At 44.9% G+C, this 15,948-nt stretch overlaps 1 protein-coding gene across 1 annotated transcript in view; it reads left to right on the top strand.

Moving 5' to 3' along the window:
* CORO1C (coronin 1C) overlaps positions 1-12,203 on the top strand; it is a 36,715-nt gene extending 24,512 nt beyond the window's left edge. Inside the window, exons 5-11 of the mRNA XM_006762029.2 lie at positions 2,614-2,795; positions 3,743-3,862; positions 4,946-5,050; positions 6,893-7,038; positions 8,310-8,367; positions 8,469-8,714; positions 9,786-12,203. Of these exons, the coding sequence (XP_006762092.1) occupies positions 2,614-2,795; positions 3,743-3,862; positions 4,946-5,050; positions 6,893-7,038; positions 8,310-8,367; positions 8,469-8,714; positions 9,786-9,905 (977 nt within the window). The 3' untranslated portion in view covers positions 9,906-12,203. The remainder of the gene's footprint in view (positions 1-2,613; positions 2,796-3,742; positions 3,863-4,945; positions 5,051-6,892; positions 7,039-8,309; positions 8,368-8,468; positions 8,715-9,785) is intronic.
* Positions 12,204-15,948: the final 3,745 nt, after the last annotated feature.

Genomic DNA, 15,948 nt, shown 5'->3' on the forward strand with positions numbered 1-15,948 from the left:
GGGGCCCTCCGGACCACAGTTTTAGTTATTCTTGTTGTAGTAGAAGGAACACAGATGGGAACCAGGAGTCCTAGATTCCGGCCCCGGTGTTGCTGCCAACTTTAGGGTGATCTTGTCAGCCAAGTATCCTTCTTCCTTTTAAGGAATACTGTCATTGTTCTCCTTATACAAGTAGTGCGTGTATGTTACATAGATTACCTAGAAACAAAAGGAAGAAAAGAAAAATCTGTAATCCCACCAACCCAGAGGGAACATCATTTTGGTGTTTCTTTCCAGAAGATACTTCTGTGCACACATGTAAATGATTTTAAACATGAAGATGGGTTCAGAAACTTGCATATATGCTCTTTTTCACATGCCGTTACATGTTCTTAGGATATTTTTAATGACTCCATTAATAGTCCATTGTCTGGACTATTTAAACCTCAGTTGTTTAAATCAGCCCTTTATTTTTTGAAAGTGAGGTTGTTTTTGATTTTTCACTGTTAAACCACTTTCAATTTCAAGTTTTATTTACAGAAATCTGTTTCTTTGTAAAAAATCTGAAATTTTTTTCTTCTTTTATAGAAGCAATAGAAAGGACAAGAGAAAGCTTTGTGGGGTGATGGGAATGTCTTATATCTTGATTGTGATGGTGGCTACACAAATATCTATACTTGTCAAAACTTCATGAGTGTATATTTCAAATAAATGTATTGTGTTTGTTGCATGTAAATTATACCTTAATTCCTAAAAAAAAAAAAAAGAGTTATACTAATGTTAGTGGTAGAATTTTAAAGATCTTTCCCTTTACCAGTGCAAAGGATGGGGCAGTTCAGTTTTTAGTGGTGATACAGGATATTTATGGTATAATGAGTTAAATAAAAAGTTTAATGCCAGGTACCTATTGAAACCAAGGACTGCTTTTCAAAAAACACACTACATAGGATTCTCCTTTTTTAAAATCACAATTGACTTTACCTGGGAACCCTTCCAGTGTCGACAAGGAGAGAAACCAATTTCAAAGGTGGAATTCCATCATGGGATGCCCTGCTCCTCTTCTTATAGAGGTCACACTTACGATGTGATCAGCAGAGTGCTCCCCGTGCTTCCCTTACAAGCACAGGAGGACGGTTGGTTGCAGCGTTCTGCACATTTTAAGCTCCACGATCCGTCCTCGGTAGCTGCGGTTACCTGTTTGCCTGTGATGAACAAGGCAGAGGAAGGATCAAGTCTCTCCCACAGAGCTCTGCCCCAGCTTTTCATACTGTTGTGCAGTTTTCCCGCCCATTTCCTACTTCTTACTCTTAGGTAACTTTTAGGTGTTCTGGATCTTAGTGGCTCATTTTTCTAAAGTGCTTGCAAATTTGATTTATTGGCAAGAATTCGCTCTCAGGATGTCCATCTCTTTTCTTATTTTTCTTTATCTTTGAAATAATGTCCTGGGAGCAGCAAATGATATTCTTTTTAAAGGGTCTCAGGGACTTGGGCAGACCCTTGAAGGAAGGATGTTGATGAGCTGTGGGCTTGTGGCCAAGTAAACAGTGTGGCCTCTTTGAACACAGTTTCGGAATCCTCATGCCTATGTGACTGTACTTTGGGCTTCTCAAATCAGGCTAGTGTTGACCTATTTCTCCCCCCTGTTGTGGGCAAATAGTTAGGCCAGACCTTGCATTTCCCTTCCACTTACTGTAATTTGCTTTGCTTTAATCCCAGACCATGTAGTACATTATCGTTGATTTGAATAGCCTGCTCTCCACCATCTTTGTTGAGTGTCCCAAACAGTTTTTTAAGCTCTTTATTTTTAGCTCCACTGGAGAAGTAAGTTGTATTTATTCTGATGCTTATTTTACTAGAAAAGGAAACTGATAGCCCAGTTAACTCTTAAAAAAACATAGGCCTTACCCTGGCGGGTGTGGCTCAGTTTGGTTGGACATCATCCCTTGCACAAAAGGTTGATGGTTTGTTTCCAGTCAGGGCACATGCCTGGGTTTTGGGCTCGATTTGTGGTAAGGGGTGATTGATGTCTCTCTCTTTCTCCCTTCCTCTCTCTCCCTCTCCTATCCTCTCTCTCTAAGATCAACAAAAGAAGATATCTGTCTGTTTGTCTATATGTCTATATGTATGTGTATATATATGAAAGAAAAGGAAACATAGGCCTTGGCCGTGTGGCTCAGTTGGTTGGAGCATCGTCCCATACACCAGAAGGTTGTGGGTTTGATTCCTTGTCAGGGCACGTACCTAGGTTCCAGGTTCGATCCCCATTTGGGGAGCATACGGGAAGCAACCTATCGATGTTTCTCTCTTTCCGTTCCTCTCTCTAAAGTCAATAAAAACATCCTCTGGTGAGGATTAAAACACACACAGAGAAGATGGCATTCTGTTTTTTTGTAGTTCTTAGTTTTGTTTGGTTGTTTTTGTTTCATACAAACCCAAACTTAACAAGCTGTATTTTTACTTTAACACTGATTTCTTTTATACAAATCTCTTCTTTGTCACTTTCTTTGTTAAAACTACCCGTAAGTAGGGCCTCTTGTCAGCACCTTCCTTTCAATGCATGTCTTTGTAGTTTCCACAAATGTGCCGTTGTCCAGGCATTTTAATAGCTGGGGACATGGTTGTGCTTGCTCCCAGGCTGTGATAATGCCATCATCATATGGAACGTGGGGACGGGGGAAGCCCTGATAAACCTGGACGATATGCACTCGGACATGATTTACAATGTCAGCTGGAACCGGAATGGCAGTCTCATCTGCACAGCTTCCAAAGACAAGAAAGTGAGAGTAATCGATCCTAGGAAACAAGAGATTGTTGCTGTAAGTATTCTTCAGACAAAAACCCCAGTATTTGTAGCCCTTCGGTGAGTGCAAGCTGTCTGCTTTCTAAGGCGGCCAGAGGCTGTGCTGCTGGTCAGTGGGCCTTGCTGTGTGCAGGTGCCTGTGAATCAGGAGAGGCTGGTGCAGGCTTCTGACTGTCTGCCATCACTCTTCTCTTCAGAGTTGTACATTTCTAGCTTTTACCCAAGGCTTATCTCTCGCTTGGTAACCATTTTTTCACAAAGAAACAGTTTGTATCAGTTCACAAGAGTCCTTAAAAGTTGACAAATTTAGATGAGCTACCCCAAATAGTGAACTGCATTCCTGACTTAGTACAAAAATTAATTAATTGATTCCCCACCCTGTTCCACAAATGACTATTAACCCTTTGCAGTCCAGTTTTATTTTTGGAATTCAAACAGTCTGGTCCAAATTAATTGACGGGATTGAATGTTGAACTTACTGACAATGCATATAATCGCAGCGGTTTGCGGTGTCAACCTCAGTTCCACGTTGGACCTGCTCACGCCTGGTCTGTCGAGTCAGCCTGGACGTTGGACCGAAAAGGGTTAAAATGTCTCACAAAGATGCAGCAGTTTATTAACTTCTTGAGAAAAGCATTTGGCAGAATCCTCTCATGTGTCCTGTTTTTGCAGCACATGGACATGGGTTGGCAGCGGGGCAGGTGGAAGGAATGAGGCTATTGAGTCAAGTCCTGACACTTGCTAACTTAAGCTGAGGGACCTTCACCAAATCACTTAGTGTCACTTTGTTTCCTCCTCTGATGAGGGGAGCTGGTTATTAATGAGACACACACACATACCAGTTAATGTGAATGGCGTGCGGGGTGCGGTTGGGTTTGGTGTATGGGCCCCTATGCTCCCACCTCATCTTCCTTTCTGCAGTTTGAATGTGTGTAATGTGCCTCTTTGCTCTCTCTTCTGCAGGAGAAGGAAAAAGCCCACGAAGGAGCACGACCCATGAGAGCCATCTTTCTGGCTGACGGCAATGTCTTCACCACTGGTTTCAGCCGCATGAGCGAGCGGCAGCTGGCGCTCTGGAACCCGGTACGCCCTTCCCAGCCTCCCACCAGCTTACACTGGAGCTTTCTCTCTTTTCTGAGTGGGTCTTTGGGTTGGTACGTAGATTATGGGGTTCTTAGTGAGGTTTCCTGAACTCCCACTTGTCGTAAATTGGACGTGAAGTTCTCATCCTCACTAGAGACTTAGTACTAACTGTCTTTCAAAAAATGCATTTGTGATACTCCCAAGGAGTCTATGGTGACTGTATTTTTTCAAAAAAATGCATGAGGAATCCAGACTTGGGAAATGAGTTCTAAACTTAGTTATATTTTTATAAAGAGTATGATCTAAATCAAATTAGTCATGCTTGAGAACATGCTCGTAATCACAAAAGTGGAAAAATAGAAAACGTCCTGGCTGGGTGGCTCAGTTGGTTGGAGCATTGTCCCCCACACCAGAGGTGGTGGATTCCATCCCCAGGAGGCAACTGACCAATGTTTCTTACATCGATGGTGTTCTTTCTTTCTCTCTTTCTCTCTCTCTCTCTTCCTCCCTCCATTTCGCTCTCTCTTGAAAAGCAATATCCTCAGGATTAAAAAAACAACAACAGTAAATTATTGCTTATTAAGAAAAAAAGCTAAACTCCACATAAGGTACGATCCTAATTTGTGTGTATTCGTGTGTTGGGAGGAAATAGACCAGAATGGTCATGGATTCTGCCACACACTGGACTGTGGGATGATGGCATATACAACGATTTTTATGTTCTTCCTTGTTACTTTTAAAGATCATATATTTAATTTATAATAAGAAAAAAAGTGCTTTTTGAAAAGAAAAGTCACAGAGGAGAAGGGCACTTTAATCTCTGTCATAGAATCGCACTGATGTGTGCATTAATTATGTTGTCAAATAAACATAATTTTCAATGGGTTGAATGCCACTTGCTATCCCTATTGGTATTTACATGTGTGAATGTTACATGTGCATTGTTTAAATTTCAGTATTCTAGGGAAATGGCTAACTTAATTAGGGATAAAGGAATGCATAGCAAGGTAACAAAAATTTACCGCTAAATTATGTGTGTGTGTGTGTGTGTACCGATCTATATATATATAATTTTTTTTCCAGAAAAATATGCAGGAACCAATTGCTCTTCACGAAATGGACACTAGCAATGGGGTGTTGCTGCCTTTCTATGACCCTGACACCAGTATCATTTACTTATGTGGAAAGGTAAACAGTAATTTTGATGTTTAATATTAAATTTAATCCTGTGGGAGGAAAAGTTTGTCCTTCAGAGATTCAGTAGATGGGCAATGTATTGTATCATTTTAGTTGGTATGTGTGTGTGTGTGTGTCTTACGCTATGATTTTGTTACGAGTGGGGTGAGAATGGACTGTGTGTAACTTGCCAGATGTGTGGTGTTAACCTACTGTGTTCAGTACTCTTGACGGAAGCAGGGATTGGGCAGATGCCGACGGGAATCTTTGGTTGGGCACTCTGGTGAGATGGAGTACGTGCTGGTGTTTTGTTTTTCTTTTTTTAACTTTATTTTTTGTTCCTTTTTTGTTTTAAATTGATTATTGATTTTTACATGCTGGTGTTTTGTATTACCTGGTGGTGCTGTGTGGTTGGTGATTTCAGATTTCTCATCATTGGTGTTAGGAATGAGGAACCAGTTTGCCACATCTCATGCTGAAGTCTATTGGAAGGTTCTAGATTGGCATTTACTGCTTATTGCTACATGCCATGCACTCTTAAAGAGAATGGTGCTTTGGGAATGTGAGCTTTTGAGGGTCTCAGAGGGTTCTTGTTCCTGGAGTTCAGTGTTAGGGCCCTGGACCGGAAAATTGTGTGGCCTGATTTAAGTTTCAGGAAGTGACGGTTGCTCCAGGAAGACCCCACACAGAAATAAAAGGTTTCCTCCTGCCTCATCTGCTAGTGATCTCTGCCTAACTGAACTGGTGGTGGCGTTATTGCTATTTCATTTCAGTAGGTGGTAACCCCAGTATTATTCTTTTCCAGTTTTTTTCCTTAGAAGTTTGTGCAGGTGAAATATATGAATTAATAAAAGTGGAGTGATATAGTCCCTCAAACCTGTTAGGGTACCCCTTGCTGGTAAAGGCCGGATGTTTCACTTCTTCTCGGTTCACTGAGCACACCGCAGAGCTGCTTTCCATTTGATAGGTCAGTCACTTAGAAACGAGATCTTGTCAGTTTTCTTGAAAGTCATTTTACTTCAGATGTTAACAGCTGCATCAAAACAAACACAAGGACATGTTACCCAGAGGTGGTTAACACTGGGTGGAAAATTATTTTTAGTGTGCAGAGAGCAAACCCTGTGTTTAGCTTCTTTTCCATTGCTTTAGATTTTCATTTATATTAAATGGAAATTGTGAAGACAGAGAGGATTGTTAGAGTGTCATACTACCTAGCTATTTGTGTCTTCATGGGTATGTGTCTTTATATATATATAAAAGAGTGCCAGGCAGAATTGCCTTGTTGTTCAGGTTGGTATAAATGTGTGACCATTAGACATATTATTTGTACTTAGAGAGACTAGCAAGATTATTATGGAATTTTATACATTGCAATGAGATGAAAACCTTGTGAAGTTCAAGGAGATCACTAAAACGAAGGTTTCTTAATTAGAAAGTCATAGTTTTTATTATCTGATTGTCTGACATTAGTGCCCTCAGGTCTCTGAGCGACACTGCTGTTTGCCAATGAACAGCTAACTCAAAGCAGTAGTTGCCCTTGCAGTGGTCCTTCTGGTCTTTCGTGTGTCTTTTGAAGTTGAGTTGCAATGCAGTTGCTTGTCAGAGGCGTTAACAGTTTTGCCCGACTCTGTCTTGGCATCTAGCCCTCAGTAAAGGGGATGCTCGTGTTTGATAGGTGCGGGCTTACTCTGCAGGGATGAGAAACCATCACATGCGTTAGGCCTTTAAGAGGAAGTAAAGGCCAGCCACTGCAGCAGAGCCCTCATTAGCGCTGGGTTTATAGGGGAGAGATGCCCACTTACATCAGATGTTTCAGTCACTAGTAAACACACACTTGTCTCCCGTTTCTTGTAGGGTGACAGCAGTATCCGCTATTTTGAGATCACGGATGAATCCCCGTATGTCCACTACCTCAACACATTCAGCAGCAAGGAGCCTCAGAGAGGGATGGGTTACATGCCGAAGAGGGGACTCGATGTTAACAAATGTGAGATTGCCAGGTAAAGAATCAGCATGTAAAGCATTGGAATTGTTCATACCATCTGTGCTCTGCAAGAGCAACCCAACCACATGCAATTCTGTGATGCCCGGGTCTTTCTACCCTTGTGTGCGGCCCAGAATTAGTGTCTCATTTCCTTCCCCTCCTTAGAAGCAGGGGTTTTAGAGCAGGGAGGCACCTTTCAAAATCATCTCATCTAACCAGGCCCCTCCCCATTCCTCAGAGTCTATGACTTGAAGTGCAGCGGGTACAGTGGCTTCGTCTGCATGTGCTGGACACTTACTTGAATAGTGGAACCATCATCTCTTGTATGCAGGCCGAGGCTGGGGCCAGTGTCCCTGGGATGGAAATAAGGAATGGTGTTCCTGCCCTGTGGGAGGATGAACCAGGTTCCAAAGTAGATTGTGGACCCCACGGATCCTAAACTAGGGGAGCCAATGACCTACAGTGGGGTGTTGGGTTGGGGGCCCCTTGATTTGGGAAGTGTGATAGAATTCCCACCTCTCTGTACTACTCTAGATTTTTAAAAATTTTATATTTCATAATGCTAGTGGGCTTCCTAAGGGGAAGGCTCTTTTCTCATGCTAGTCAACAGAAGATACTCAGGAGACTCACCACTGGCCATTTTAAGCAACAGAACTAGTAGCACCATCTTATTCTTATCAGGCTAAGATCCTAGCACGCATTATATAACACTCCGTTTCTATGCACGTTTGTCTAAGTGTGCTGTTCTGCTCACACACTTGTTATATAATTGACACATCTTTTAAAATAAAAAGAATTTTTAAGCTCTTTGTTATATTAATCAGTATGGGTTGTTGTGTGTGTGTGTGTGTGTGTGTGTGTGTGTGTGTGTGTGTGTGTTTAATTTAATTTAAATACATTCAGCGCTGTATTGGTACTATCTAATAGGTAATTGTTTGTTCTCTCCTCTCTGTTGACCTTATCATTTTCACAAATGAATCATTGTCTGTGGTGTTATTCCCACCACAGTTGATCTGACCCCAGAGAGTTGGAAATCGACTGTCACCATCATGCATAGAGCTATTCCTGGTTCTTGTCTCCCATGCGCCATTTCCTTGCGTAGCTACGCTCAGCTTCCATTATTTCATCTGTAAACTGGGAATGCTGAGTTCTGGTGGGGCAGCTGAGGTGGTGAGCAGAGCCTTTGCTATCCTGGAGCTTTGTGGAAAAGTGGTTGTTAGTGAGCCTGTTGGTTACTTGGCCTCCTGTTTTACTTAATGCAACTTTGCCTTTATTTCCCTTTTGAAGATTCTTTAAACTTCATGAGAGAAAGTGTGAACCTATTATCATGACTGTGCCCAGGAAGGTAAGTGCCCAATTTTCTAAGCAATCTATGCTTTTAAAAGTTTTTAAATCCCCATCTTTCTTCTTCCTTACTTAAGGGTTTCCCCAAAATGTCTCTTGTAGTCGGACCTCTTCCAAGATGACCTGTATCCTGACACAGCGGGGCCCGAAGCCGCGCTGGAGGCAGAGGAGTGGTTTGAGGGGAAGAACGCAGATCCAATCCTCATCTCCTTGAAGCACGGATACATTCCAGGCAAAAACCGGGATCTCAAGGTGGTGAAGAAGAACATTCTGGATAGCAAGCCCACTGCAAACAAGAAGTGTGACCTGATCAACGTCCCCAAGAAAACCGCAGACACGACCAGTGTGGTAAGGCCCACAGGAGGGTGAGGGTGTGCGTGGCTGGCTCGGGCCTGGTCCTCTCGCAGCTCCTTCTAGTCCTGGCACTGGCAGTGCTGTCCCAGCTGTGGACAGAGGGGCTCTCAGCGAGTGACAACACCCAACATGATAAAAATGTCCTGTCATGGCACAGGAATTGGGGCCATGTTTGGCTCCTTTAGGCCTTTTTTATAATGATAGTCTACTATGGTCTTGGAGAGTAAACTGGAGCCCTTTGGGTTTTTCTTAACTGTCTTTCCCCAAACTGTACACCCCACCCATCTCTGGTGGGTAAAAGGAACATGAGGGTGTGGGGTCCCAGCCCCCCAGAAGAGCAAGTCCTGGGAAGGAGGGACTTATGGGTGGGCTCTGATGTTGAGTGAGTGATGGAGGATCGGCCAGTGAATGGGACTCAGCCACTAAGATGAACGTGGGTAGGAGGTGGGGAGTGGACGGGCTGTGGAACAGAGTTCCAGGAGCCAGAGGGGAGGGCGGTGAATCGTCAGTGGGAAGGTAAACGGAATGAAGAGGCAAAGTGCCTGGAGATGCTGGAGTTTTGATCATGACTGAGGAAGCCATGTAGACTTTGGTGATTGCAAGGTTTCCAAAGGAATCATTTCCATGCGGGGGAGGCTCAGGCCTCTTTAGAACAGTTAGCAGGCAAAGGAGTTAGCTCCCAAGAAGGCTCCTGGAAGAGCTCTGTGGCCTCTGGAAGTTTGCTTCTCACCTTGGTCACATAGAGGTCACTTCTGGTGGAATTGATGATTGGGATTTAGGGTAGCCTAGGAGAATCAGTCTTGTCTGCAGTTCAGTTGTGGCATCCCGGTCGTGCACAGGCACAGGCTAGAAGCAGCACTGGGAGGTGCTGTTGTTTTGTTGGGGGCTTCAGATGGACCGGCCGGCATTAATTACTTGCTCATGAGGCCCAGTCTGGGGCTGTGGCTTTTTGCTCCTCCCACAGTGGAAAATTCCATTCTCTGCCTTATCTCTCTCACTGTGTTGACCTTTGTGTACTGTTTTTTAGTCACCCTCTTCCCCGCCCTCCTTTTTTTGTTTCCTTAGCAAAATGAAGCCAAGTTGGATGAGATTTTAAAAGAGATCAAATCTATAAAAGACACAATCTGCAATCAAGATGAGCGTATTTCCAAGTTAGAACAGCAGATGGCGAAGATAGCCGCCTGAAGGTCCACCCCACCCCCGAAATGGGAGCAAGAACTCGGCTTGGTAGCTGGTTGTTGGTTGGTGTGGTCCCGGGGAGGGCGAGAGGGAGGCACTGCCATTCGGAGGCATTCATTTCAGATTTGTCAACCAGCGATAGGCCCCATTCCAGTCAGAAAGCAACTCGTCTCCCAAATTTGCAGAAATGTGATTTAAAAGCTGAGCTTTTTATCAGAAAGCTTTTTTGATGTTTTAAGTGTTATATGTGACTTGTTGAAATTTTAAAAGACAAAAGTGCTACTTTTAAAATCCAAGATTCTCTGAATTTTAGGAAACCAACCAATTCTGATTCAGTTTCGTGCCCAAGTACCTTTTTTTAAAAAAAAAAAAAAAATAGGGACCAATGCCACATTGCTTTTTATATTTCTTCTTCTTTTTTTTAATGTTGCCAAACCAAAAGTAGCTTTTTTTTCTTGTATTTAGCTACTTTGCAGTATTTGTGTGTGGGGTTTTTTTTCTCCTTAATTCAAAAGGGACAGCACTGTGTATGTTTATAAACTAAATGAAGATAAGATATTATTTTGTATAAACATTCATCTGAGAACAATCAGAGCAGTAGCCACATCGTGCTGGCTCGTTTGCAGCACAAACCTGGTCATTGTAATGACTGTACACAAGGAAGACTTGAAAAATCACGTGAATTCGTATTACCACTCCTCTCATTTCATCGGGTCTTCTGGTCAGAAATGCGCATCGGATCGTTTACTTTCCTCCTTTCTCTTTTGTAGAAATTGGGTGGTTGTACCAGATGGAATTTTGCTTCTTGGCCACCCTGTGCTTCAGATGATTATAATCTAACCTAAACTAGCACGTGTTCCTGCACTTTTGTTGTCCACGTAGACGCTGTTGCATTCATCACTTTAAACATCATGTTTCAGGTTTCAATCAATACTTGACAAGGGTGCCCGGGACAAGAAGACACGTACTGTGGAGTGTTCCCTCTTGCCCATCCCAGCAGCTTGCCTCGCTCTCGAGTGCAGTGAGGGACCGAACCCGAGGGAACTCTGAGGGGAGTGTCAGCCCCGCGCGGTCCTCTGCTTTCCTGCACATCCCATGCCCTCCCCGTGCTGGAGGAAGAAGCGGCTCTCCGTGCACCACCGAGCCCTGCCTCCCTCTTCCTCGCGTAGGCAGCCGCCTCTCTCAGGGCTCCCAGCCATTCCTCTCTTCCTGCCTTTCACCCCTAACTGCTTTCAGCTAAGGTGAGGCCACAGGGTGCTACTGAATACTGAGACTGAGGGGAATGGTCTAGAATGGAACCATACCGGGGGCGCAGATCTCTGCTGTAGCTTTAATGTGTACAGAGGGTCCCTTTGCACCCTGCACACACACTAACCCGCTTCACCCCTCCAGCTCGCACCCAGGCTTTGTAAAAGCACAGAGGCTCCCCAGACTTGGGGTGGGGGGCGGCCCACAGACGGAGCTCTGCTCACCCGTTCCATTCCAGGGTCCGCTGGAACTTCCTTCCATTTCCACTTTGTCATGTTGCATGTTTGAAAAACAAAATTTAAGAAGCCTCTGTTTTGCAAGGAGTGAGTGTCTGTGATTGAACGTGAGACATATAGTGCCATTGGGACCACAGCGGGAACTTGTTTGCACATGCTCGTGGTGGTGTGGGGCCAGGATTGGCTGGTGGCATTTGAATACGGGAACCAGGATGGAGGCAGAGTGTGGACAGTGGTTTGGGATGCACAGGCAAGCTGGGGGGAGTCTGCATAGAAAAGGTACCATGTTCTTAACCGATTCTGGGATTGCTGTCTCCATAACTCCAGGGCCTCTGAATGTTTGGTGTGGTTTTGTGTCTGTGTGTATTTGTAACATTGAAGTGGATAATGGGACATAAAATGGTAATTACAGTGACTTATATTCAAACCTGTACGTTTGTTTATCAACGTAATCTGCTGAGACCTTCATTTTTAAGATTCAGAAATGTTTTAAGGTTCTGATGTTAATTAAGTAAACAAAAGTGTTGCTGATGGTGGTGAAACACCGTAGGGAATGTGGTGCAAAGGGAAGAAGGAGGACAGGAAAGTCGCCCTGATCTCAGTGTGCTTGTTTAGTGAACGGTGCCCTGTTAGGCGCGGCCTCGCCTGCAGCAGTGTGGATTGTGTTTCCTGTTTTGTCTTTTTTTGTTTAAGCCGTGCTATCCCAGAGGAGAACCAGTGAATTACTCCCAGATCAGCTCTTATAGAGCAGCCATAGTATTCTGTCAAAACACTTGCTTCCATTTTCAAAGATAAAAAAAAAAAATCCTTGATTACAAAATGGTGTCCGTGTTCATTTCACTCCGCGGCGGTCTCTGAGGGGCCCTCTGTGTCACTGCTCCTGGCTCAGTGGACCCAGCCAGGTGGCTGTTCCTCCTCGCGGGTAAGGACAGGAAGTGTGGGGGGCACGCTTGGCTCCAGCAGGAGGGGGCAGCGTCCCGGGCCTGGATATTTGAATCCTGCTCACAGCCTTCGCCAGGGGTGACCTGGGCAGGTTGCCTGACCTCAGAGGGTCCCTTTTCTACCTGGAAAGAGGATGGGGGTTTCATTCTGCTGTAGATGAGAGAATACCTGTATCTGACCCCCCAGGAAGCCCTCATTGCACAGCTGCCCTTGTTACTGTGAGCGGATTCCCTGACAAGACCTTTGAAAGCATTTATTTCGTTCAGTAGAAGGAGATTTCCCTTTGGGTTGGCTGTGATTTTTATTCCAGCAGAAGGCTTTCGGGGTCACTTAAATGTCATGGCCCCTTTGCAAGGGCTTCCCGTTTTGCATTAAAACATCATCTCGTAACGTTCAGTGATTGTGGCAAAGACTTTCCCGCTGTTTGGTTTTTCTAAACGGCTGTGAATATGACCAGTTGGCGCACAGCTTCCCTTCCAAATACTTGTAAAGTTGCTGAGAAGAATGGTGGCCAGGGCCGTGTCAGTCCGTGGCTGCAGGAAGTGGAAGTTGGCAGATGCTGTCTGCAGCCCCTCGGCGCCCAGGTCAGGGGGGCGACGCGTGGTGTGGGGTGTTTATGACTGATTTGGCACCTCGTTTCTTTGCCAGAAGACTCAAAGGTCACCATGCTGGCCCCAGACGGCCAGCCAGGCTGCATCGAGGGAGAGCTTCCCCTTTTTTAAAGGTGACTTCCCTTGCTGTGCTTGATGTTGGGTCTGGAAAAGCTTTGTTGGTTCTTAGGAATCTGTTAACTCTAAGTGGCCTGGCCGCTTTCTTCTGGCCCCTGAGAATGCCCTGCAGCCCTCGTCATTGTCAAGGACGCACTTTTTTCAGACGGGCCATGCTGGACAGTGCCCCTTGTTCCTTTAAAAAAAATGTTTTAAAGTCCTTTTCTCCACTGTTAGAGGTAGTTGTGCAAATTGGCACAGCCTTTCCAGAGGGCAGTGTGACCGGTGTGTCAGAAGCTCACACGTTCTTACTATTCATTTTACATATATTTTTATTGATTTCAGAGAGTAAAGGAGAGGGAGAGAGAGATCTAGAATTACCAACGTTAAGAGAGAATCATCGATCGGCTGTCTCCTGCACGCTCCCCCCTGGAGATCGAGCCCGCAAACCAGGCATGTACCCTAACCAGGAGTTGAACTGTGACCTCCTGGTTCATAGGTTGACACAGCCACTGAGCCATGCTGGCTGGGCACATGTTCTTACTTTTGACCCATGATTTCACCTCGGGGAATTTTGTCCCAGGGAAACTAACAGGAGATCTATTCAGGAACGAGAAGAGGAGAAAAAACAGTCCAGCTGGTTAATTTACTTGTCACATCCATATGTTGTAATAATGTAGAGTTCAAGTCATTTAATAGTATTTCTGGATATTGGACTTCCACCACCAGTGTATCTCTGGTGTCTCACAGTGAACTGTTACTAATGTCAGCAGAAAAGTGAAATTTGTGTTACAAGAAAAGAATTCTGTCCAACTCTCTCTGCCATGAAGTCACTGTGAGGTAAGTGGTGTTAGTTGGCGTATAAAAGTACTTTTTTCAAAGGTAAGATGGGGAGGGAGTTGAGTCCGTTAGACTAGACTTGTTCATACAAACATAAAAGGTCTGGCACCATGACCTTGAATAAAGATGGATAAAATATAACACCCACCCCAGAAGGGATGTTTTTGACAAACCCTTTTAAGGGTATATGCACATACAATGTATATTTGTGTGTAGAGTAAATGCCACAAATGTTACTATGTGGACGTAGCAGTCATGGATAATCTATTTAATTGAATTTTTCATATCAATGTCTTCATTCCCAGAAAGAAATTACTAAAATTAGTGTATGAATGATAAATTAGTAGTACATTAAAACAAGCATCACAGATCAGTGGTGGGAGGAATGGTGTGGCTACTTAAGTAGCTCGGGGCATGGACTCATTAGAGCCTCCTGGTGACACCATTGTACACTACTAAGTCAATAGTTAAATGAAAGGAAACTGTTTCAAATTTAGAAAAAAAAAAGTAAGTTCCTCCTTGTCTAGACTTCAGACTGGGGAAAACCATTTGTGATTTTAAAATCCCAAAGCAATGGAATAAATCACAGAGGAAGAGAGAGATTGGCTACATAAATATCAGACTTTAAAATGTCAAAAGATGAAGGCTGTACAGACTGGGAGATACATTTTCAGCCAATATGATATGGGACATATATTTTAATATGCTGTCTTGGTTCCACCTGCCACCTCTGATTGAAATGGGGTGATGTCACCTCCCTAGTGGGGTGTGTCCAATTTTAAGTCCCAAAGGGTAGCACCCCGGTCCCCGGCCCCACCCATGTAGCCCACCAGCAAACCGTTTATCAGACGTCGGGGTGGGAGGGCTTTGCTAGGAGGCATGGGTCCTGGTGTGCTTCATGAACCTTCTCTAATTGCAAGTTCTGGAAAAGGTGGAAGGGAGAAGTGGGGAGTGGGAAATTGCCCCAGATCCAAAGATGCTGGCTGCAGCGTTTGCTAGATCAGTCGGAATGTGGAGGAAGGCGATTTAAGAGAGAGGCTGGTGGGAGCTTTGAAATTCAGTGTCATTTTACTCTACTGCGTGGAGAGGAAACTGGGTAAGAAAACATTGTAAGAAATGGGGGCATGAAGGGTTTGTGTGGGGAACACACGTGACAGACTTCATGGTGAGGGACCTTGGAATGAATGACAGCCCATTGCCCAGGGAAGACAAGTTACTCCAACGCTCAGCTCAGGAGTCAGGAAGGCAGGTGAAGAGCAAGTAGATGGGCCTCTTACCAAAAGGCATCCATGTGCTCTAGATGGGGACTGACCTTTAGCTGCTTAGGTTTTTCTCGTTTTAAATGGAGGCTTATTCACATCTCAAAGACGAAGAGTTTTGGGGGAAAGGGTTTGATGGATTGGGGACAGCACCGGGGAGAAATGGTTCCCGGGGATCCCAGCAGGCAGCTGCGGGCTTAGGGAAAGCTTCGGGTTGAAAGTGACATCAGTTTCAAAGGGGAGGAGCCAGGTTCCAGGTGCTGTGTGCACCAGGGCTTCAGGTACAAATAAGGCACCGTCCCCACCTTCCCCCCACCTTCCCGGCCAACCTGGGGTGCGAGTAGATGACAGTCAGGGTGCCTTTGGGCGGTGAGGTGCTAGGGAAGCTGGGGAGGGGTTGCCAAGGGTGCTAGCCTCACCTCCACCAGGTGCCTCAGGTCCCGGCAGCCGGGCTCGCCTCCACTATAGCTCTGCTGTCTCATTCCTGATCCTGCCTGCCCCCCAGACGTGGTTCTGCTTATCTTGGCAGTCGCTGGGTCACTGTTTTCACAGTGAGAGTGTAAAGGTCCTGGCGAACATTGTACAGGAGCGCGGAGAGGTGTTGAGGCTCCGTGCCCTGAAGGTCAAGAAGTCAACCATCAGGATTTCAGCAAAAAAGAATCCAAGCTTGGGGACGACAGCGACAAGCCTGAGAACCGGGAAGTTGCGCCATCAACAACAGGAAGCTGTTGCAGGTTTGTTTCCCCGCCCAGATGCCCTTCGGGATGTGGAAGGTACACAGAGCCTCTCATGGTTGCCAAACGCCTCAGCTGCGGTT

This window comes from Myotis davidii, unplaced genomic scaffold (assembly GCF_000327345.1).
Source record: "Myotis davidii unplaced genomic scaffold, ASM32734v1 scaffold478, whole genome shotgun sequence".
Classification (NCBI taxonomy): domain Eukaryota; kingdom Metazoa; phylum Chordata; class Mammalia; order Chiroptera; family Vespertilionidae; genus Myotis; species Myotis davidii.